This window comes from Ictalurus furcatus, chromosome 20, assembly GCF_023375685.1.
Source record: "Ictalurus furcatus strain D&B chromosome 20, Billie_1.0, whole genome shotgun sequence".
Classification (NCBI taxonomy): Eukaryota; Metazoa; Chordata; class Actinopteri; order Siluriformes; family Ictaluridae; genus Ictalurus; species Ictalurus furcatus.
The window spans coordinates 11,869,005-11,892,943 of NC_071274.1; the positions used below are offsets into that span (position 1 = coordinate 11,869,005).

At 38.6% G+C, this 23,939-nt stretch overlaps 2 protein-coding genes and 1 long non-coding RNA gene across 6 annotated transcripts; 2 read left to right on the forward strand and 1 right to left on the reverse strand.

The window, feature by feature from the left end:
- Nucleotides 1-315: 315 nt before the first annotated feature.
- Nucleotides 316-6,418, reverse strand: LOC128624009 (uncharacterized). 3 transcript variants are annotated; one of them, XR_008388711.1, is made up of 3 exons: nucleotides 6,083-6,418; nucleotides 5,941-5,994; nucleotides 316-5,400 (listed from the first exon to the last, which is right to left on the reverse strand). It is a non-coding gene; the product is annotated as an uncharacterized LOC128624009 (long non-coding RNA). The 3 variants fall into 3 exon arrangements; XR_008388710.1 differs by having other exon boundaries at nucleotides 316-5,590; XR_008388709.1 differs by having other exon boundaries at nucleotides 316-5,605.
- A 114-nt stretch (nucleotides 6,419-6,532) lies between these two features.
- mul1a (mitochondrial E3 ubiquitin protein ligase 1a) lies at nucleotides 6,533-15,607 on the forward strand. 2 transcript variants are annotated; one of them, XM_053651261.1, is made up of 5 exons: nucleotides 6,533-6,745; nucleotides 10,102-10,264; nucleotides 10,428-10,515; nucleotides 11,163-11,283; nucleotides 13,329-15,607. In XM_053651261.1, the coding sequence occupies exons 2-5, from the start codon at nucleotides 10,148-10,150 to the stop codon at nucleotides 14,026-14,028; spliced, it is 1,026 nt and encodes a 341-aa protein (XP_053507236.1). In that variant the 5' UTR covers nucleotides 6,533-6,745; nucleotides 10,102-10,147; the 3' UTR covers nucleotides 14,029-15,607. The 2 variants fall into 2 exon arrangements, with proteins under 2 accessions (XP_053507236.1, XP_053507237.1); XM_053651262.1 differs by lacking the exon at nucleotides 6,533-6,745 and adding an exon at nucleotides 8,446-8,727.
- A 6,721-nt stretch (nucleotides 15,608-22,328) lies between these two features.
- camk2n1a (calcium/calmodulin-dependent protein kinase II inhibitor 1a) lies at nucleotides 22,329-23,337 on the forward strand. The gene is made up of 2 exons (XM_053651264.1): nucleotides 22,329-22,742; nucleotides 23,164-23,337. The coding sequence occupies exons 1-2, from the start codon at nucleotides 22,574-22,576 to the stop codon at nucleotides 23,232-23,234; spliced, it is 240 nt and encodes a 79-aa protein (XP_053507239.1). The 5' UTR covers nucleotides 22,329-22,573; the 3' UTR covers nucleotides 23,235-23,337.
- Nucleotides 23,338-23,939: the final 602 nt, after the last annotated feature.

Consider the following 23,939-nt stretch of genomic DNA (forward strand, 5'->3'; position numbering starts at 1 on the left):
AGGAGTGAGGAGGCTTTTAGAGAAGCTAGGAGCAAGGATACACAGTTGTAAACCTGATGCAAATATAAATTCCCCTCCTCCTTTACATCTGCCACAATCTCAAACAAAAAGTCCTTCGGTGATGTGATGGAATTTTGTGTGAAATATAATTAAATAATAATATGCTTACAATGAGTATTGTAATTAATTGAGCCTTGCATGTTTGGATATGCAAAGCTGCACACAAGATGCAATAATTTATGCAACAATTTATGCAATGATTTATGCAATAATTTTTATTATAGTTCATTAATTCATTGTTGAATAACCCAGACATTGTACATACTATCAGTGTATTTTGATTTATTAAGAATGTTGTTATTAACCAAGCTCCAATAACATAACAGCACATCCAAAAAAAAAAAAAGGCATAACGGCATATCCCTGAAGTGCAGTGAGGTAATCCAGCTGAACACAATCATCATTAATTGACGTCGTTTTTAAGTGACACTTGTCGTGGAAATTAGACAACACTCGCAGACTTGTCCTCTGAAGGTAAAAAGGTTTATTACAGATAGATGGTTAATACAGGATAGAATAAAGCAGGATAGAATAATGAGAGTGCTCTGAAGCCCTTGTACTAAACCACTACTATATATATGAAACGCAGAGCCTCACATAATTCTGTGTACCGATAAGAAGCAGTTTGAGGCAGTTCAAACAGGCTTTGTTTTAGGATCTTGGACAGACGAACCTTGAACAGAAGAACATGTTTGTGTCTCTGTAAGCAGATAAACATTCTGTACTGATCTCAGTGACATGACATGGCCTTCTTAGGCGTTATCCTCTGATGAGAATGAAATAGAACAAGAACAAAACTATTACAAAGTAAAAATGAGTAATTTCCCTCACATTTCCCCCATTTTATCATTAAAAAATATGATAACTAAAGTTAACAGAGAAATTACTATGCTGTGAGTACATCAGAACTTCAGAATCCTTTCACGGTTCAACTGAATTCATCATAAACAAGAAATAATAAAGGCACTAAGGGTTTTTTGCGGATATAAAGTAGTCTGTAGTCAAGCAAGCTCATTTAGGGTGAAATGAGAATCGTCATGTTCAAAGGAATATTTACAATAGGAGTGAAATGGATGTCAATGGGTCATCATCGTCAGTGTCGCTGGGAGAATCTGATACCCCGTCAGGTTTAGGATACAAGTCAGGTTGGTCATCATAGGGATAGTAATCAGTCTTTGCCAACATCAGCATTTGGCCATTAGTGATTTCAATGAGCGTGAGAGACTGCTCCGAACGAGAGAAACTATACAAGGCAAAATGAGCAAGACAAGAAGAATTATTGCACCTATTGGTAGACAGACGGTTAATATCCACGAGCCCCATCCCCCGAGTACTGAATTCAGCCAATCAAACCCCGTCTCACTAGTCTGCAGAGGGTTGCGTACTGCAGACCGCATGCGTTCAATGATAGAATACTGTGTGACGAGGGGACGTGTGACGTTGTGTGGGTGTGTATATGCAGATCGTTGCTCGTGAGCGTAGGTCCTCCTAGAGGCCTCTTGATAGAGAATCACTTTCTAGTCGTCCTGTCGAAGTCCCGTCTTCTCCAGCTCAATGCTCGGCTCTGGCACCCTCCTTCAGTGGCTTTCACGCATCCATGTGGCTCTCTGGTTGACTTTCACTGCTGAATGAGTGACAAAGAGAACCTGGAATGGCCCAGACCACCATGGCTTATTCCACCTGGTCCTGCGGAAGTCCTTGATCATGATCCACTCTCCAGGCTTTAGATCATGCAGCGGACCCGTGGCTGGAGCTGGAAGTGCTGCCTTTACCTGCTTGTGGATAGAGTGCAAAGCAAAGGACAGGGTTGCACAGTAATTTAACATTGCATCATCACACGCTGCAGCGTCAGGAAGAGGTGCTGTCACAGGTCCAATTCCTGTGTGTGGAGGTCTCCCAAACAGTATCCCAAAGGGGCTAAGCCCATCCTAAGCTTGCTTCAGAACAGTATTTGCTCAATCTGTTTTTTTAGTGTCCCATTTTCTCTCTACCACCCCACCACTAGCTGGATGATATGCACAGTGCTGTTTAAGTCAATACCCAAATATTCACCCACCTACTTAAGGGCATGGTTCACAAAAGGTGTGCCATTATCACTGGAGATTTTTTGTGGGAGTTCCCCATCTAGGAATTACTTCTCCAAGCAACACCTTTGCTACAGCGTCTGAGTCCTGTTTGGACATAGGGACATGGCCTTCTCTACCTTCGAACCTCAACCCACATCATGAGTTCCGAAAACAGCGTAAACAATTTTTGTTGTTGTTTTTTTTAGAGTAATTAGAGAAACCAATGCTTTACTGTAACTATCATTCCCCCTTTTGCCGCATGGTCCCTGCCATGCATCAACTTTGAAGACAAGGACGGCCCTGGGGGCATTGCCAAACTCCATCAACAACCGTGTAGCCTGCTTTGCGCCACACAGCCTTTTCCTCGTCCATAGCTTGTGCTTGGAGGTCTGAAAGCTGTAAAGAAGGAGTGATTATTTTCTTTTGAGTTTTGGGACCATAGCTGCAGCTGCTTGCTTTGCTGCACTGTCTGCTCAAGCTTTCCTAGGAAAACATGGTCTAATTTGTTAGTGTGTGCATCACATTTGCATAGTGCAGTGTGTCAGTGTGTCAGTTTCACACTGTGCCCTGGAGAAAGTGGTAGAGGTGCTAAGCTGTCCTTTAGCATTTGGTTGTATATCGTTAGTGACTCACAATATCCTTAACACAAGCGAGTGAAAGTGTAAATACGTCCATCAAATATGAACGCAAACCAAAACTGACTGTCTTTATCAAGAGATATACTGAAAAAACGCATTAGCTAAATCTATGACTGAAAACCATTCGCTATTTGCTGGAACCTGGCTTAATATAGTGTAAGAATTTGGCACGTCTGGAGCTCTCTGTTTGACTGCTGCATTAACCGCTTGCAAATCTTGTACAAATCTCCATTCATCAGGTTGTAGGGTTTTTTGGGGTTTTTTTTGCTTCTCACACTGGAAATATTGGAGTGCGCACTGACGAATCAGGACAGGTAACAATGACCCCTGCCTTCAATAATGAATTGAAATCTGGTCCAATGCCCTCAATAGCTTCTGATTAAAGAGGGTATTGAGATTGTCTGGGCCTAAAGTCAGATTTGAGCGTGATCACGACTGGTGGTGCACTTCTAATCAGGCCTACATCATGTTTCCCTTGGGTCCACAGCCCGAGAGGTACCTTCTTCAATTGTGGGTGTGTCTCTAGGGGTGTGGGGCTTGTCCCAAGGCTCAGAAACATTCTCTTTTCATGACAAATAACATCCCGGTTAACCTTGCACATTTTCTGAAAGAATTTTTTATAAACTCCCAGTGTCGGGCTGTACCACAAGTTGGGTTTCTGTTCCCAATCTGTAATTTTCCCACTCTCACATAATCTGACCCACGGTCCCACGTCTTTCTACTGTTTGTTCTTTATTTTGGCTAATGAGACAAGGGGCGCAGATTCTGGGACTAAAAATGCACGCAACTGAGTGTCACTCAATTTGACTAAACATGCACAAAATTTGTCACACCAATATAGGTACAGCTCTTCACTTTCTGGGATATTCATAAACCATTCTTTCTCCAAATTAAAGTCTTTTCCTTCATGCACTTGCGCTGTGCAATGGAGGACAGAGGACAACATAAAATCAACATAGTTGTCCTTCATCTTATCATGTGCCAATGTCAACAAGCACTAGGCTTGTTATGCATGGACCATTGATAAACACAGAGCTCTGTTTCTTTAACAAATGGAGTTCCCAAAGATGAGTCGTCAGTTATTGTTACTCCCTGAGGTGGGGACATCAAATTTAAGTGTAAAACACACAATAAGTCCCTGCCCAGTAGATTGACTGGACATGAAGACGAAATTAGGTCCAATACTGAATGCCCTGTTACACCCATGGAGTGCAGTGACCGTGAAGTCGTCTTTGGGGATTCTTTTAAGTCACAGTGTTTTATTACTGAATACATTGCTCCTGAATCTACCAAAAATGTGACATTTTGCCCATTAACTACAAGAGATATACATAGTAACTGTGTAAAAGGAGAGGCATTATACTTTAAAAGGTTAAGGGTCCTGACTGGTTCAGACATTTGTGAATTGTCAGTCTGACTAATGTTGTATGTGGGTGTGTGCATATATTACTGTTCTTTGTGAGCTAACTGATAGTTTGGGTGTCTGATGTCACCTCTTTTGTTCCCAGGTGCCTCACCCTTCCCTTAACTCCACCTGTCAGTTCGCTTCTGCTCTGGACAGTCTCCAGCAAAATGTCCAACTTTTCTGCAGTTGTAACAGTTTAATCCTGGTCCATAGCCCTGACGGCCGGGTCTTCCTCGTCTGCATGCTTTTGGTCTTCCTCTCCTCTCCATCTTTCTTTCCTTTGCCTCTCGTAGGAGCTTCTCCATGTGGATTGCATACCTTTCCACTTGTGTGAGGTTTCCGGTGTCCCAGGTGATACATTGTTGATTGATTATAGCAGCAATTACTGGTTTAATGCCGTTCATAAAGCTGTTTCTGAGATGTGTCTCCCATGCTGTGATGGCCGCCTAGCCCATCTGCCAGAGCGTCAGGTTTCTCCAAGCCTGAGTTTGCGTCATGGATCTCAGTGAACCAGGACAGGTACTGTGATACAGTCTCTGAGTCTTGTTGTTTACACATCGCTATTTTTGTCATGTCCAGTCGCACAGGAAAGGTGTTCATCAGCCTCTGCTGGAGCGCCATGATTTGTGCTCTGTACCTTGCTTTGACTCCATCATCCCACTGTGGGTTGATCAGGCGGGCATCGTTCTCTGGGAATTCACGTGAAACCTTGACCCAGTCCGTGCCAAGTTTCGCCATGAGCAGTCGTCGTAGTTCATGATCTGAATTGTCTGCAGAATATCTGAAGTTCATCCCCAAACTTTCGTCCTCCTACTTCACGGAGCGCCAGCAGATGCATCATGCTGCTCCTGATGTCTTCCAATGTCCAGGGTCTGTGAACTAGCATAGGGCCTCCTTCTCTGGCCACTTGTAGCATTGGGGCATTTACCACGGCATGCACTGTCCCTTCTCTGTCCGATTTTGTTGGTCTGAAGCCCTCAGGCAGCAACGTTGTTGGTCCCTTCACTTGGGATCTTGTGTGTAACGCCACCGGTGAAGCTAGGACGGCTGGAGCATAGTTCGGTGGGGGTTGGTGGCTCAGTTCTGACAGGTTCGGATGGAGTGGCGTAGGCTGGGCCGCTTCATCGTGAGGTGGTGCCTCTGAAACTGCAGGTTCCTCTCTCCTTACTGGCTGTGGGCATCGCGGTGGGGCAGAGTCCAGGTCGGGATCGGCTTTCTGCAATTTAGCACACTGAGAAACAGATGAGGGCGCTGCCTGACATTTTTTCTCTCTTTTATGTGCCTCGCTCTGCCATTAAGCAAATGCCTTCCAGACAGCCAAAAACTGCACTTCGCTCTTTGTTTTAGGGGTCTCTCTCTCTCCTTTGTCTCCAAATTAAGTTTCAGTTGTTCTAACTGTCTGAGGCTAAAACTACCTTTTTCTGGGAAAGCACATTCTTTAACACATACATCATATTGATTCAAACATCCTTCCCCATAATTCACATGCATAAACATGATATTAGGATCAACATATGAGCACCCTGTCACAGGATGTGCTTTGCTATATGTTTTCCCCATATTTTATTTTATTTTATTTTATTTTTATTTTTACAGCTTCTATAACTTTCAAAATTTTAATCAATTTAACGTGATATGAAAATCAAGTGAATATGCATTCTCATACACAGACAGAAAAGGTTCAAAATGTGTGCCAAATCTCTAGACATTCAATTAATCATATAACTTATAGGGTCAATAGAGTAAACCTTAAGAATGTAAAAGAGATTACCTCTGAGGGCGAGTCCCCATACATTTGGTAGGACTTACAGTTTTCTCTTCCCTTCTTTTTAAAAAAAAAAAAAAAAATTTATTATTATTTTTATCTCAATAAAATTTACTTGTGCGTTAAATTTGCCAAATATATCATGTACCGCTGATATGATGGAATGAGTCAATGGAGCATGCCACTTGATAATAATCCGCCGTAAAAATACTGTGCCTCTTGCGCTTCTTAATAAGTACTCTCTTTACTTATCTATTCCTCAAAACGGACTCTTTTACCATTATTATCTTTCTCTCTCTATATATATACCTGTCGGTATATATCTTAGTTTTGAAACTGTGATCTAAGAAACACCAATCTCTCTGCCATCCCAAAGGCGAAGTTCCCCGAACTTCTTATAAGAAATCGCCTCCATGTAATACTTCTCTCAATGTAATACACGCATTTCTTATACCATTGACTCCCTTCCATACAGACAGCAATACACAATGACTTCATAAAATTCTAATTCTAAATCAATGACTCCCTTCCATAGAGACAGCAATACACAATGACTTTTAAAAATTCTAATTCTAATTTTAAATTCTTAATGATTCCTACCAGTCAGTGGTAAGGCTGCATCGGTCTTTCACTCTGCACAACAAAGAGCAAACCGCCTTCGCGTGAACACAAATTTCAGGGTGAAACTTTTCCACGAGCATCCTCTGGTTTGCTTGTTGTCCAGAAAAGCTGAAAAGACTCACGCAGCACAGCCAGGAGACACCAAATTGTCGTGGAAATTAGACAACACTCACAGGCTCGTCCTCTGAAGGTAAAAAGGTTTATTACAGAAAGATGGTTAATACAGGATAGAATAAAGAAGGATAGAATAAAGAGAGCGGTCTGAAGCCCTTGTACTAAACCACTACTATATATATGAAATGCAGAGCGTCACATAATTCTGTGTACCGATAAGAAGCAGTTTGAGGCAGTTCAAAACAGGCTTTGTTTTAGGATCTTGGAAGATGTTTAGATGAACCTTGAACAGAAGAACATGTTTGTGTCTTTGTAAGCAGATAAACATTCTGTAGTGATCTCAGTGACATGACATGGCCTTCTTAGGTGTTATCCTCTGATGAGAATGAAATAGAACAAGAACAAAACTATTACAAAGTAAAAATGAATAATTTCCCTCACACACTTGAGAGAGCGAGGATATTCCATCTGATTCCTCTCTCCTCGCATCTCATCCTTGCATCCTTCTCTTACATCCTAAAGGGGTGGACTAAGATGCAAGGAAAGGAAGTGAGGATGCACAAATAAGAAATGAGAACCACCCTATGCACGAAGCGAGCGACTTTAATTCCTTATAGCTTGTTCCTATAGCGAAGTGTACCAGTGGCAAAAGTTTCATACGACTCATTTTACAATTATTAAATTATTATTATTATATATTATATATATAATAATAATATATTATATATTTAATATAATATATTATATTATTATATAATAATATATTATATGTATTATATAGAATATAATAGTATTAATAATAATGATGATAATAATAATATTAATATATTTTTATATATTATTAATATTATAAATATTTCAAATGTTTAAAAAAGAGGCCTTGTTGAACAGTGTTGATATTAAAGATAGCAAATGCAATAATAATTTTTTTTAGATGTTTGATTCATTGTCATGCAACGACATATATTTCATAATAAATATTTTTATAATAACCCTTTTGAGAATATTAGTTGGAAATTGATTTGGACTTATAATAACAAATACTGTCAATAATAAAGTTTCTGAAATATACTTTAAAATTATACATGTAATTTATCCAACAAACCAGTTCTTAAAAAGATATAAAACTGATCTTTCTGAATCTTGTGTATTTTGTACAATGGATACTGAAACTATTTTACATCTTTTTTTAATGTGTGTATGTTAAATTCTTTTGGGTTGATATTAAATGTTTATTTAATACGTTAAGTGGAATTAAAATTAACATAGAGAAAATAGATGTTATTTATTATGACAAAAAAGATATAGACAAGAGTCACATTTTTATGTTAAATCTTATAATCTTACTTGGTAAGTTTTATATACACAAATGTAAGTGGTTTGAAAGCATACCCAATATCACCCATTTCATGGCTGACATAAAGATCTATTTTGAAACATTACAAGGACTTTCAAGCCGTAAAACTATCAGAACTATGGACATATATAAGAACTAAATTCCTCCTTTTTATTTTGACTATACACATATAACTTTTTTCTGTTATTTTTTCTCTTTTTTCCTTTCTTCTTTCTTCCTCTTTATTATGTGAATATCGTTTCCTTAATGTCTTTGTTAAGAATATTATGCTTATTGTTCATATATATTGTATCATATATATATAATACTTGACGTTAAAATTTTACTAATGTTTTAAGTTGTTATAGAATTCGTTATGTGAAACATATGTTTTTTGGGAAATAAATGTTAACAAATAAATAAAGTAATAAATAAACAGAGAGAGAGAGAGAGAGAGAGAGAAGCTGCGCTGGCTGAGGGAGCCGGCTGCTCTCGTATCGCTATCGCGGTATTTTGATGTCACACGTCACAATGACGTGGCATCTGCGCTGTCTCTAAGTCGGACAAAAATTGTAACCGGCATGCACCGCTTCTAGTCAGCCGCCGATTGGTGTGCGCACCGCCGCTTGGTGTGCGCATCGCCGCAAGAAGTCGCCACAGTACAGTACATGATCAAAACTAACGCTTAACTTCCGGGGATGTGATTTCTGACTGGCTTGAGGGTAAAGTCGTTACTGTTATTGAAGTTACGTTAATATCGTAACAGTAGTTTGTGCCATGTGGAATAACCCCTAGATCTGTTTTATCGTGTGGCTGTGATGTGTCCATGTACTTTACTCTCAATTTGTTCATGTGGTTAAAATCCCACAGTCACTCCAGCTAGCTGAATGCTAACATTTATGTTTACATAGCGGTCTGTTTGGAAATTGAATAGGACAGCCAGCTTTCCATACCGTGTGTACTGCACTTATATAGGGAATAGAGAGTCACATGGAATCCAGATATTTTTTTGTTTTGTTTTCCTATAATATTGATTGTGCACCGACCAAAACTTTATTGTTTGACACGATCTGTTTTCTCTGCTAACACTGATATGACCTACTCCAGTTCTCCTGATATCACGCTCCAGTCTTCAAACAACATCTGCGTCACTGCTTGATTTGACATTTCTACACATTATGTAATGAATATAGTGATCACAAAGGTTATATTGTGGAATCAGTTTATACAACAGTTGGTTCCTGTCTAATAATTTGATTGGACAGGTGGTATTCCAAGAGTGCTGATATTTAGTTTAACAGCATTGGTGCATCACTCCACTTTTTTGTGAACGCAACATAAAATTTCAATTCTAGCCATAGTTCATTACATTGAAACCGTTGCTAAACGGGCTGTCAATACCATGGCAACACATAAAAATTCTCTATCCAGCTGTGGCTTCTTTGGGAACTATTTTCATTGAGGGAGCAAAAACTAAACAACATTTGGCCATATTGTGTCTGAAATGCCACTTGATTAATGTCTTGTTTATAGAATGGTTGTATTTAAGCAATATCACAGGAGCATGAGAGCTGTTATACTGAAAATCAGCACTCTTGGAATGCTGCTTGTCACAGCTCACAGCACACCTCAGTTCTTGCAAAGATGTCCTGTGTTTCTATGTCGTATGTTCTCCTGTCGTATGTTTTCAAAGATGTCCTTGTATGTTCCTATGTCCTCCTGTGTTCCATCACAGGAAGAATTTATGGACAAGTGTTTCAATGAGTCGAATAATTTTTAAGCTTTTCTATTTTGCAACATTGTTATATATGTAAATGTATCAAACATAAAATAAGGCCAAACTATTTTATTTAGATTTTTATTTGAGTAAATAAGTCATTTTAATTGTTTACTTAATCTGCACCTAGGGTCAGACGGTCGCACCACCTGAAGATTGTACACATCGGGAGGCAAAAATGACTAAAATGAATTTTATTTTGATGCACTGAATGTACTAACATAAAGGGAATATTGTACTTTAATTAATTTAGAACAAGAAAAATAATCTTTCTTCATCACATTAATTTATTGTTTCTCTTTTGTTTACACAAATATAGTATAGCTCCCACCCTGTGAGGATTAACAAGTAAGAAAAAGAAGAAGATGGAGGAATTCTCTATTGGGACAATGGACACAGTGCTTTTAGGTTCCAGCATCGCTTTCTCAGGCCTCTTCTATTATTTATACAGAAAGAAATGCAAAACTGTGGACAAACTTAATGTGAGGATCGTCTTGTTTACTTCTGTTGCCTTTTGCTTTACAAGAACAGCCATTAACATAACAGCCTTATTTATTATAACATTGTAACAATCAGGTTTGTGTTTGTAAGCCTATCTGTATATGTAAAAACATATGCATGCAATACACGGATTTGTGGTTTCAGGATGCTCCTCATATGGCGTTAAATGAGGAACTAGTGGGACTATTGAATGCCACACCCGGGAAGTGTCTGCAGTATGTGGTTATTGAAGGTAAGCTGCTTTTAATTCTCAAACAGGAATCATACTGAGAATCTTATTGGCTGGATGAGTTTTAGATCAGTTTAGTCCTAATGTAATATAATATAATGTAATGAAATTGTTTTAAATAATGTAGATTTTGATAATTAGCTAAGTAATTCACTTCTGTGTGCTGATTCATAGGGCTATTCATGATCTTGCATTTTCAGTGTATCTTGCTGTTACTTCTCACTGTCTGTTACTTTCAAAAACATAAAAAAATCCCAGAATTGCTATAGTGCTTAAACTACACAACTTCACTTGCAATGTGGTATTTTGTTGATATGTTACTGGTCCCAAAATCTAAATATAAGAATGTAATATTGCCAAAATAGAACCACTTGAGCAACATCTTATAGTTCTTGGTTCTGCTCATATTTAATTAAAAACAGTAAAGTACAGATTTTTTTATTTATTTATTTATTTATTTATTTATTTTATTTGTATAGCGCTTTTTACAATAGACACTGTCTCAAAGCAGCTTTACAGAAATATCAACATGGTATACAGATATTAAAGGTGCAAATTTATCCCAACTGAGCAAGCCACTGAGTGGCGACGGAGGACCCTGTCCATACAAATAGATACGACCATTTAAAACTCATCCCCTGTCTCTGCAGGCACAGTGCAGCCCATAGAGGAGCCCCTGAGCAGTCAATTTAAGGAAGGAACTTTTGGTGTTATTCAGAAACTACTCCTCCAGGAGCATAAACTGGTGTGGAACAGTTTGGCACGAACCTGGTGAGACAATGTTGCATTTTGCATGGTGCATTTCTCCCCTTATGTTTTATTCACAGACTATCTACATATCTCCTGTCTACCAGAGGTTTCTGTGGGGGTTTTTTTCTAAGCAGTGTATTTCTTCAGTTGCACCCTCTAGTAAATTATAATTCCCCACATTAATCTAGTGCAGTAACATTTCTTTTGTTATAACACACTCTTCAACTTGTCAGTAGTTAGAAGTATAGTTTCAAAATCACAAATGAAAAAAATTATCAGTACTCTGTGTGTGTGTGTGTGTGTGTGTGTGTGTGTGTGTGTGTGTGTGTGTGTGAAAAAGCATTTGATTTTTTCACTTTTTGTCACATAATTATTTCAAATTTTCAAACAAAGTGAAGTATAGAACAAAGAGAACCTCAGTAAAAATACAGTTTTTAAATGATCATTTATTTTATTGATTGGAAATTGGAAAAAGTTTATCTAACACCTGCTGGCCCTATCTGGAAAAAGTAATAGCCCCCTTTTCTCACTCAAACAATTAACCACTTTTAATTGATAGTTGAATTCAATTAGACTAGACACACCCAAGCTTGATTACTGCCAGCCTGAAGAATCTAAACCTATCCAGCAATGTGAAGTAGGCAGAAAGATCTCTACAAGCAGCACACTATGCTGTGATGAAAATAAATTTGGAATAGATTGGAAAGAAAGTTATTGAAATATACCCATCTGGAAAGTTTTACAAAGCTGTTTCTAAAGCTCCAGGAAACCATAGTGAGCGCCATTATCTCCAAATGGAGAAAACGTGGAACAGTGGTGAATCTTCCCAGAATGCCTCCAAAAGTGTATCAGTGGCCAATCCAGAAAGTCACAGAAGACCCTAGATAAAAAATATAAGGACCTGCAGGTCTTGTTTGCCTCAGATAAGGTCAGGAACCATCAGAAACGGTCTGGGCAAAAATGGTATCCATGGGAGAGCAGCAAGGCAAGAATAACTGCTAACCAAAAGGAACATAAAGGCTCATCTCACATTTGCGAGAAATAGGCTCATCTCACATTTGCGAGAAATACCTTGATGACCCCCAGGCTTTTTGAGATAATGTTCTGTGGACTGATCACAACTCAAAATAAACACAATGTTGAGCAATATTTAACCTGTCCGACAAGACTGGTTAAGACTCAATTACCAAAACATAATGTCATCCATCTCTTACCACGATATAGGCAGCTATTAAGGAGGACTAAGCCTGCCATTCAGCAGGTTCAAATGTGGACCAATGATTCAAAAGAAGATCTAAGATGCTGTTTTGAGAGCACTGAATGGGACTTATTTTTTTATGATCAGGCATTAACGGTCAAACATGTTTGATATTTACAATTTGGGATCGGGGAGGCTCCGACTCGATCCAGAGCAGTAAAATAATTGTAATGACACCACACAATTGAGGATTTTTTTTAACAAAGCCTGACAAGCCTCGAACCGATCGTTGGGGAGGTTGCAAATCGGGCTTAAAATCTTCAAGTGTGTGGCCAGCCTAATCAACTTCATGCTGTAGAAAAAGTTCTATTTAAGTGTTGATTTGATTTAACAGAGCTGACAGTAATCAGGCCTAGTTGTGTCTAGTCCAGCTTAACCCCATTATGAATGCACTTTCATAGCTTTGGGGAATTAGTAACTATGGGGGCAAATACATTTTAACACAGGCCCAGTTGGTATTCAATAACTTTTTTGGGTTTTTTTGCTTCAATAAATAACATTATCATTTAAAAAATATTTTTTATGTTTAGACAGGTTGCCTTTGTTTTATCTTAGATTTTGTTTTAATTTCTGAAATAATTTAGTATGAGATACACAAAAACAGAAGAAATCAGGATGGGGCAAATATGTTTTCACAGCACTGTATTTAGCCATTTCCATTGAGACTTTCACGTACACATTTTCAGCTTCGTATAAAATCAGGTTGATTGAAACCTCTGTAATGACTCCTTGTCTTGCTGACTCTCCCAAACACACACATTTTCTACTCATCAAAAAGACACACACACAATGCTTCTCTCTCCTGCAGGATGGACCGTGAGCGTGTGCTTCACGAGCGTGTGAGCAGCGTGCCTTTTGCTCTGGTAGGAGGAGACGGAGCACAGGTGCGGGTGCTTCGTCCACTGGAGGCGTCTGGTCTTCAGATGGAAACAGTGCATGAGAAGTTCCACCAGGCAAACTACAGCTTTGGTGACCTGCTCAGCCAGTATTTGAGTGGCGAAAAGAGCAAGGGCCAGCTGGAGACTGAGGAAATGCTGAGGGTGGGTGTATCCATCACAGCTGCTGGGGAGCTCATCCTCGATTCAGACCGCCTGCTTAAACTCCGCCCCCCGACTGACGGCTCCACCTACTTCCTGACCACAACTGACTTTGAGTCACTCCGGCTTGGCCAAGAGGGCCAGGCATCCTGCTGGTGGGCCCTGGCAGGCATATTTGCTCTGGTCGGTGTTGCTGTGGTTCTGTGGGCAGGACTTCGCAGTTATAGGCAGATCCAGAGGAAATGGCACAGAGAGAGGATGAGGAGGGAGTTTGAACGAATAGGGGAGGGGGAGGGGGAGGGGGACCTTGAGAATGCGTGTGTAATCTGTTTGAGTAACCCAAGAGGGTGTGTGTTGCTGGATTGCGGACATGTGTGTTGTTGCTACAGCTGCTATGAGGCATTACCTCAGCCAACATGTCCAGTTTGCAGGCAGGGGATCAGGAGAGTCGTGCCCCTCTATCAGGCCTGAAAATGAGAGTGGATTAAGAGCTCTACAGAACTACTAAATACTGAGAGACAGTGGGATAAGATTGGTTATCCTCTACCAGGCCTCAGACAGAGAGAAGATACAATTGGAATATGAGAGAGGAAATCCACAAAAGAGAACACTGATAGAAAGGAGAGACAACTGTTTATCAGATATTCAGCCACCATTGACTTGATGTGTTAGCAAAAAGAAAGCTATGAATGAAGTCTAAGATAGCCTCTCATAAAACCTTTAATGTATTCTGCATCCTTGGCAACCAAACTTCTGTATCTCCTGAAAGCACGGAAGTATATTAATTTTAATCTTGATTCCTTAATTTGCACTTGGTTATGTGTGTCTCCTTAGTATTGTTACTGGATCTTTTTTATTATTTGAAATTAGTTGTGTCAGGGGCTGGAATTGAACTTGCAGTCACAGTAAGACAAAGTTGCAGATTAATTTCCAATTAATTGTGTAATTTTGATCCAGCACATCAATTTATTCAGCAGTTGGTAAACCCTTTATGAGCTCAGTTGAGTCAGTTTAATCAGCTAGTGTAGAGCAGGAGGATCACACAAATTTAAGTGGCTGAGAGAATATACATGGTGGAAGCTTGGTCAGGATTCAGGTAAGTGGAATGATTTATAGGCTGATGGAATGGAAAATACATAATGTCATCCTTTGAAGTAGAAAGTTGTAAAAGGTCAAAAATTTGTGAATGTGTAGGTTCTTATTTAGCCACTGCTTGAGGAGTGGTGACTGTCAGCAGGAACTTTGGATCTGTAAAGTTTTCCACTGCAACAGCTGCGTCCTACTCTGCTTACTTACTGTGTTCCTGCACCACACTTGTTCTTACTTGAAATTATGCTTTGACTTTAGAAATAGAAAAATTCACACAGAAGATCATATTAATTTGGAAGTATGGGTTAGGTGAACAGTACAATAGGATTTCTCTGAAGCCTTATTCAAGCCCTTCTGTGACTACGTTTACATGGACAGCAGTAATCTAATTATTGAACTTATTCTGAATAAGACAATATTGTGATTAAGGTGTTTACATGAGTTGCTTTTAGAATATTTCTTTCATGTTCCCATTTTGCATGTTATAAAACATAGGTCGGTTAATGGCACACGTCATTACGTCCCCACGCCACGCAGTCCGAAGTTCCCTCCAGAATTTCACGTATAAACATACAGTGTGTCTTCATTATGGTATCGTATACAGTTTAGGGTGTTTCATTTTTAATTTTACGAAAGCTTCAAGTGCAGTTAATTATTTGTCATGCTATACGTGCAAATAGACGACAGCTTGAAGCCACAGGCTGCCTGCAAAACCACATTCTTACCTACTATATAGTAGCCGATATACATATATTCCGCCTACTATATAGTAGGTAAGTATGTGGTTTCGGACACAGCCGTGCTCTTTTGTTTACCATCAAACTGTTGAGCACTGCCGTATGTGTATGTGTCCTGTCGCAAAATGCGGTGAATACTCCCACACGGTGTTAATAGTGTGATTAAGGTGTGTACTTGTCTATAATGCACTTTGATAATGTGATTAAAATAGAAATACTCCACATGTCTTAATTCGATTTGTTTTTACTTCGAGTATGATTTTAACCGGATTAAGGTAATCAGAAATCGCTGTTTACATGGTAGTTTGTTAGTCAGAGTATTGTCTTAATCAGGTTAATATCGGCATATTGTTGTCCATGTAAACGTCTGTGTGAATGACAGTACACCAGTGGTCTCCAGCATGATGCCCACGGGCACCTGGTAGCCCGCATGTAGTCTGTGAGTTGCCCGTTCTATAAATAGGCTCAATTTTATTTATTAATTTTAGGTTTTTTAAATTTATACTTACAAAAAAAGTGTTGTGTTAACATTTCATATAACATTAAAACATCAAATAAAATCATTAGGGATGCACCGAAATGAAAATTTTTGGCCGAAACCGAATATAATGAAAAACTTGGCCGAAAGCCGAAGGCTGAATACCGAACACGTTTTTCCGTGTTTTTTCCATTTATTTTGCCATTTTTTTTTCACCATTGCATAAATTAAATAGTCAAAATGTGCTTTTTACTATTTTGTCTTGCTTTTTAAAGAAAAAAAAATCAATTATGAAAACTACAATTTGAAAATATTTATTTAACACTGAACATTTTTTTTTCATTCCAGCAGGCATAGGCTACCAACAAGGCACAATATAACTTTAAATAAATAAATGAGTAAAATAAAAATATTTTAATGTGGTCATCTTTGAGCCCCCCTTGAATAGCCTATGTTAGGCCTATAACTGACTGCTGAAAGAATGTAACACACTGTAGCCTACAACAAAAAAGTGCATTGACAAGAGTGCAAAAAATGGTTCTATTCGGTTCTATACGGCTGATTATATTGGGGATATATACCGCTCGCGTCCCTGTACACCTCGCGGAGTATTATAGTAGATGTAGTATAGTTAGATACGTTGTTAATGTTATGTTCTGACTAAGTTTTTTGGATTTGTCTGCCTGCCCTTAAATAAATACGTCTTTACCTGCTTCCGTACTCTACTCCCTTACGTCTCGCGACGTGACAGAATACTCCGGAGCAGAAACAAAACAAACGCACAGTAAACATCTAAAGAGCACGTAGCTCGTGCATGTGCGCGCCCCCTCATCGAGGTCGTGACAATCGCACGTCTCACTCTGGTTGCTAGGCTATTTGGTTGCGTCATCAAACAGGTCATTGTTCGGTCAAATTTATTCGGCCTTTTCACTTGTTAATTTCACAACAGTACTTTCGGTTGCCGAACATTCGGTGCATCCCTAAAAATCATCATTTAAAAATGTAAGTATTTAGAAGTTTACACGTTATTGTTAACATACGTAGCATACTTTTCTCATGACGTAGGCTGTTCTGTGAGTTGAGGCGGTAGCGAGCTGACGGCATAAACAAGGTGAATTCAACTATATAAAAAAAAACAACGGATTAATTGTGGCTGATGGTGCACCAGGTCCTGCAAAATAGACATTATTTTAACGAGGAGTGGGAGACAGAATTTCTCTTCACAACTGTTGGAGGCAAAAGTGTATGCCTCATTTGTGGGGCTAGCATCGCGGTATCCAAGAGGCACAACGCAAGACATTGTACTACAATCCACAAGACCTTCAATAGCAGTTATCCACCAGGTACATTACTTAGAAAAACAAACGTTAGGGGTTGAAAGCAACGTTAAGCAGGCAGCAATAATTTATACCAAACCCGCTAAGAAGACACAGGCTGCAACCGAAGCTTCATTTAGGGTTGCTCATTTTTTTTGACAAAACACAAAAAATCGGAAGGGAGCAATGACTGATAGTGAACACGCTGTTTAAAGATCACAAGAACGGAGATGAAATCATGTGTGCATTCTCTGACGTTCAACTCGGGGTGAACTCAATTTTCTTTTAATAAAAAATATTAAAACAGCTTGTGAGAAATCATTAAAAAAAATTTAATGCCAGGATATCAAGATATTACATTATCCCTTTGACATAATGTTGTTCACTGAAAGTTTAAAAAAAAAAAAAAGCACCATTGTGTTTACATTTATTATATTTATATCAAATTAATTTTTTTTAGTTTTTGTGTATATCAAACAAGCAGCCCTCTAGACTATTTTATCCCTTCAGGGAGCCCTCGCTCACAAAAAGGTTGGAGACCCTGCACTACACCATTAAACCAAGATCAGCCACTAGAGGGCACAGAACCTTTAAATGTACTAACTCTCAGTTGTAAACGGAGTGTAAATTTCCATTCCGTGTACATAGAAACCCCAATCTCCCCCCACCCCCACCCATATACGTACATGTTTAATTGATTTAAGAAGCCCCAGAACAGTTCTTGCCATATGTAGCTTTTCTAAGGGGATTTCAGATTTTCATTTGTGTGTGCTGTGCCCTGGTCCTTGCGATAAGTTGTGACACTGAATCCATATTGGGTCTGTTTGTGTCCTTGCTTCTGCCACCTGCTATAAATGGAAACCAAGGGCTGAAGTTGTCTGTTGATTTAGGCTATGCTACAGTTGTTTACAATAGAATATTCAATAATATCACATACATGCAGGGATTGGTTATGGGTCTATTATTGGTAAACTGAACTGGGACAGCACAACTCAGTAGGTGTAGTAAACATCAAGCAGGAAGCTAATATATTACACATTTATGATGAATAAAGATTAAAACTTGCATTAAACTTCTAGGGTCATTGATGGTTTTGTTAAGAGTGTTTAAATCGTATTGTACCTGGTGTGCTTTCGGGGAGGGATGGACTGTTCAGAAGGTGGAAGGGGGGGCTTTTTTCTCTCTTTCTTTGTGTTCTCTTTTGTACTTTATTATGTGAGATTCCACTCATTTCTCTCCCTTTGATTTGTCTGTTGGGTTTATATAAAAGCTGTTATAAATAAATAAATAAGAAAATCTATGTGATTACCTTAACTTGTACACATAGGAAAAATAAATATGTTGAAATACATATGTAATTATTTTGATAATGCAACCAAAGGACATACAGTGGGGGAAATAAGTATTGAACGAGTCAACATTTTATTCAGTAAATATATTTCCAATGAGGCTATTCACATGAAATTCTCACCAGACTTTGGTATTAACTCAAAAAATCCACACATACAAAGAAATCCAAACATTAAAGTCCATAAATGAAGTTATGTGTAATAAAGAGGAATGGCACAAGGGAAAAGAATTGAACACACTAACTGATTTTTTTTTTAATATACTTAGTGGAGAAGCCTTTGTTTGTAATGACAGCTTCAAGACGCTTCTTGTATGAAGAAATTAATCAGCCACAGCATTCAGGTGTGATTTTGGCCCATTCTTCTAAACATATTGTCTCTAAATCTTGTTCAATTGGATTCAGGTCATATGACTGCCATTCTAACGCCTTGATTTTTATTCTCTGAAACCAATTAAGTTTACTTTGCTGTATGCTTTCGTCCGGTTGATGATGGAGTGATGTTGCTTCCACTTGCGGATAATGGACCAAATGGTGCTTACTGGAAGATTGAGATGTTTTGAAATTCCATCAATATTTTTCGCAACAATAAGGTTGCGAAGGTCTTGGGAGAGTTCTTTGCTTTTACCCATCGTGAAATGTTTCTTGTGTCACACCTTGGTAACAAAAAGCCTTTTTATAGACCAACAGTTTACTAACCCAGCTGATATTAATTTGCACAGATCAAAAGTACAATTACTTTGTAACTACTTACGGATTTCAGCTGGTTTCTTGCCTTACCTTGCCTTGTAGAACTGCTTTTTCTTACCCTGTTCAATACTTTTTTCCTGTGTCATAACACTTTATTACACATAACTTTATTTATGGACTTTAATGTTGTGAATTCTTTATATTTGTGGATTTCTTGAGTTACACTGATGTCTGGTGAAAATTTCATGTGAATAACCTCATTTGAAATATATTTAAACATTTTAAAAAATGTTGACACGTTCAATACTTATTCCCCCCACTGTAAATTTACCAAAGGACATGATTTATTTCAATATTTATTTCAGCTGTACATATCGTAGCCCTCTTTTGAAAACTTTCCTTTGTTGATCCTGTAAAATATTCAAATGAATCTTTAGTAGTCCAACAGTCATGGGAAATGCAGCACAACCTGCAAGTGTTTGGAGAACAAGCTACTTAAGGCTGTGTTCACATATAACGTCTTTTTTGAAGTTGTCAGCACCTGTTTTACATAATAATCCTATGGAGTAGACTGTGTTTTCAAAAATGACAAGCTTATTTTGGGGATGCTCTGCATTGCATTTTGGAACAGCATTTTTGCTTGAAAGCATGAAAAAAAAAAAATTTGGCCAGCAGTTTTCATCTGAAAAAGGTGTTACATGTGAACACAGCCTAATGTTGTTTAGTTACCAAGCCAAATTAGATACTAACGTAGTTCAGTCAGTGTATCTTTATGTAACATCATCTAACTAGCTTTTCTGGCTAACGTAACTTAATTCAGTACATGAATATCTATGTAAGTTAGCTAGGTTAGCAATTTATTTAGTTGTAAAAAAGGCTACATTACTTATATTTTTTCTATATCTGCTATCGCTATTGTTAACATCCACAAGAATGGGATGGGAGTCAATATCAAAAGTAACAGTCAGTATGTGGTGGCCACCAGCTGCTTTAAATACTACAGTGCATCTCATCCTCATGGACTGCACCAGATTTGTCAGTTCTGTAAGATGTTACCCCACTTTTCCACCAAGGCATTTGCAAGTTCTCGATCACGTCTAGGGGGACACATGGTTACATGTAATTTTCCACTGCAAGGATTATCAACTGTCCTTCCTGTCTCCCTGTAGCACTGTCTTAGGCATCTGACATTATGGACATTGCAGTTTATTGCTCTGGCCACATCTGCAGTCCTCATGCCTCCCTGCAGCAGGTCTATGGCATGTTCACGCAGGTGAGCAGGCATCTTTCTAGAAATCTTTCTTCTGGTGTTTTTCAGAGTCAGTAGAAAGGTCTCTTTAGTGTCCTAAGGTATTGTAACTGTGACCTTAATTGGCTACCGCCTGTAAACTGTTAGTGTCTTAAGGGCTGTTCTACAGGTGCATGTGTAATAATTGTTTATGGCTCATTAAACAAGCATGAAAAACATTGTTTAAACTCTTTCCTATAATGATCTGTAAAGCTTATTTGGATTATATATATATATATATATATATGTTTTTCCAAAGTTATCCAAAAAAAAAAAAAAAGAACATTTGGTAAATATAGGTGTGCAACAATTGTAGGTGTGCAACTTACAGTTGTAATCAAAATTATTCAACCCCCACTGCAAATTAGATTTATTGTCAAAATTGACACACCTTCAGCAAACAAATCAAACAAAAGCAATTGAAATAGGCTTAGTTCAACACAACCAATGCTTCAAGTGGTTTCCCCGAATTCAACTGAAAATGCAACTTATAATGATTTCTACAGTTTCAAAATTATTCAACCCCTTCATGGCAAGCATCTTTACCACTTAGTAGAGATCAAATTTCCCCACTCATTTATGATGGGGTTGCATGTCAGATAAAGGACCAGGGGAGACCTACAGAGTCGTTTCACAGGTGTACATTGAAATTTTGGACACTTTTCTCATTCCATCAATAGAAAATATGTTTGGTGATTATGAAGTCATTTTTCAGGATGATAATGCAAAGAGTGTTGAAGCTTTTCAAACTGCAGAGAATTAAGAGTATTTTATTTTTCACTGATAAGATTTATGACAAAATACACAAACAAGTCTTAATATCCATTGCATGTATGCTTTTTGTGTTAATTTATATTTTTAAGAAGATTTAGATTTTTTTTGGTGTTGCATGTAACATCAGACCACTAGACGTGGCCGTCCGCAAACTTCATGATATTAAAGGCCTATATTGTAAAGTTTGTTTATTTATTTAATTGTTCATCTAAATCTGATTGCTTGATCTTGATGGTTAATGTACATGTAAATTATTTTGCCTTAAAAAAATTTTTATTCTTTGTTAAATTTGCAAATGACAGTGGTGGAAGAAGTGAACCTGTTTTTTCAAGTGGAGAAGTTGATCAGAAGTTTTTTTATAGTTACAGTTTTTTTTAATGATATAGTGTTCTTGCACATTTTTATCTAAGAAAAGATTTTCCTGTTCTTTTTTTAATTAAATTATAATTACTGTTTTGAATGGCCTGAGATTCATGGTTGTTATTTTATGTAAACATTGGATCAACAAAAACATGGATCGTGTGCTAATTATTTATTTCTATAGACTGATTTGTTTTCTTTGTCATTAATGATGCATGAATGTATGAATATTAAAAATAAATTATGAAAATTGAGGTTAAGAGAATGTTATGGGGATGTTCAAGGAAAGTTCTGCAAACCAAAAACAACGTTTTTTTGTTGTGGTTTTGTTTTGTTTTTGTTTTTTTTGTTTTTTGTTTTTTTTTCTGTAAAGAAAACTTGACTGGCTAACCAAAAATAAACCTTAAAATGTATGTTCTCGGAACGTTCTGGGAACCAAAAATGGTTAGCTGGGCAGTACTCCTTGCTTCATCTACAAGTTCAACATAAGTAAGACACTTATTTCCTACCCATATTTTCTAGCTTCGCCTGAAGGGGTCAGCCTTGCTCCATTCTCTCTCTCTCTCTCTCTCTCTCTCTCTCTCTCTCTCTCTCTCTCTCCTCTCATTCTCTCTCTTTTCATTCATTCTCTCTCTCTCGCTCTCTCTCTCTCTCTCTCTCTCTCTCTCTACCCGGCGGATGACTTCAATGTTCCGCCTGGGTTTCCTTTATGATCTCAGGATCACCCCCATCCTACGGCAGACACAGACAAACACACACTGTTTACACTCTGCACTCTTCCTCCAGCTGCTTCCCGCCTGGACGGTGCGACAGCACCCCTGCCCAGTCTTAAACCACTCTGTTTCGTGGATATTCAGAGGATTTTGGTGCTATTACTCGAACTAGGATCGCTTCTGTCTCTGTCGTCTGTTATTCAGCTCGAACTTCTGTGCCATCATGTCCGAGGTTCTGCCGTACAATGAGGGGAAGATGAGCGGCTACGGAGCGGACAACGACGTTAGCCAGATGTCCTTCAGCTGCGGGCTGCAAGACTCGAGCTCGTTTTTCGGGGCGTCGCAGGCGAAAAGACCCCCAAAACTCGGCCAGATTGGCAGAGCAAAGAGAGGTGAGGACGAGATTATTAAATAGTGTAGTTCTACGTGTTTAAACATCCATGCTTTATTATTGGACAGCATTTAGACGATGGTTATTTAAGGACCCGTTTGTATGACAGGTGACTGAACACAGACTCTATAGGCTACATGCAACCTATACACCCTGCTTAGTCTAAATAATAAAAAGCGTTTCATTTTTACTTCCTGGAATGCGAGACAGTGCTTTTCGAGTTTTGAAACTATCACTAAAAGTGATTTCATTACAATATTCATCAAGGTTAAAAGAAAATTCTTTTAAAATAAGAGAACAGTGTATGTAGAATTGTTTTGTGGATTTTGTGCCTGACGCGGTGGCAAACAATGGCAGTATGAATCAAACCGACTGCGTAGCAATAATAACAATATTAATTTCTTTGTCTTTTTTCCTCACAGTGGTCATCGAGGACGACCGAATAGACGAGGTCTTGAAGGGAATGACGGACAAAGCGTCACCGGGCGTCTAAAGCTCCAGCGACGACTCGCAGACATTAAATTTTTTAAAAGATCACCGGTTTGAAGCAGTGGTCGGCTGTGCGTGAATGAGGGAGGACGGAGAGACACGAAGCGCTGCCAAAAGTCGACAGAATGGTAAACTAGAGAGAGGTTGCGACGTCAAGACTCACTTGGCATTCACCGGACATTCTACAAAATGAAAAGCCGGTTTATATTTTTAAAATAATAATAATTCAATAAAAGCATAGCTGCGCAGAAAGCCATTGACGCTGCCGCGGGGTCCCATGCGGCTCCATTATCGACCTTTGCCGCCGCTTTCCACAGTGGACGGACTTGCCATTACTTCACGACCATTTGCTTCCAAAATGCGCCGTGTAAGCACTGACCTTAGAATGCGCAGGACAAAGCACATCTCAAGCTTTATTATTGTACTTGTACAGTATCTACGACTCGAAAGACTTATCTTTAAGCTTGTAGCCTATACGCGCTTCAAACGTGAAAAGAGACGGGTGTGAACCAGAACAGCACCTGCGCCCCTGCTCAGTGTAGAGTGCATTCCAGCTGCTACTACAGCTGTTTATAGTCTAAGACTAAGACACACACACTCTCTCTCTCTCTCTCTGGATGGTGCAATGTTAATGTATGTATTTATTCTCTTAATTTAAACTAACCGATGATGATGTAAATGTAGGCTATATCCTTCGTAGACTATTCGT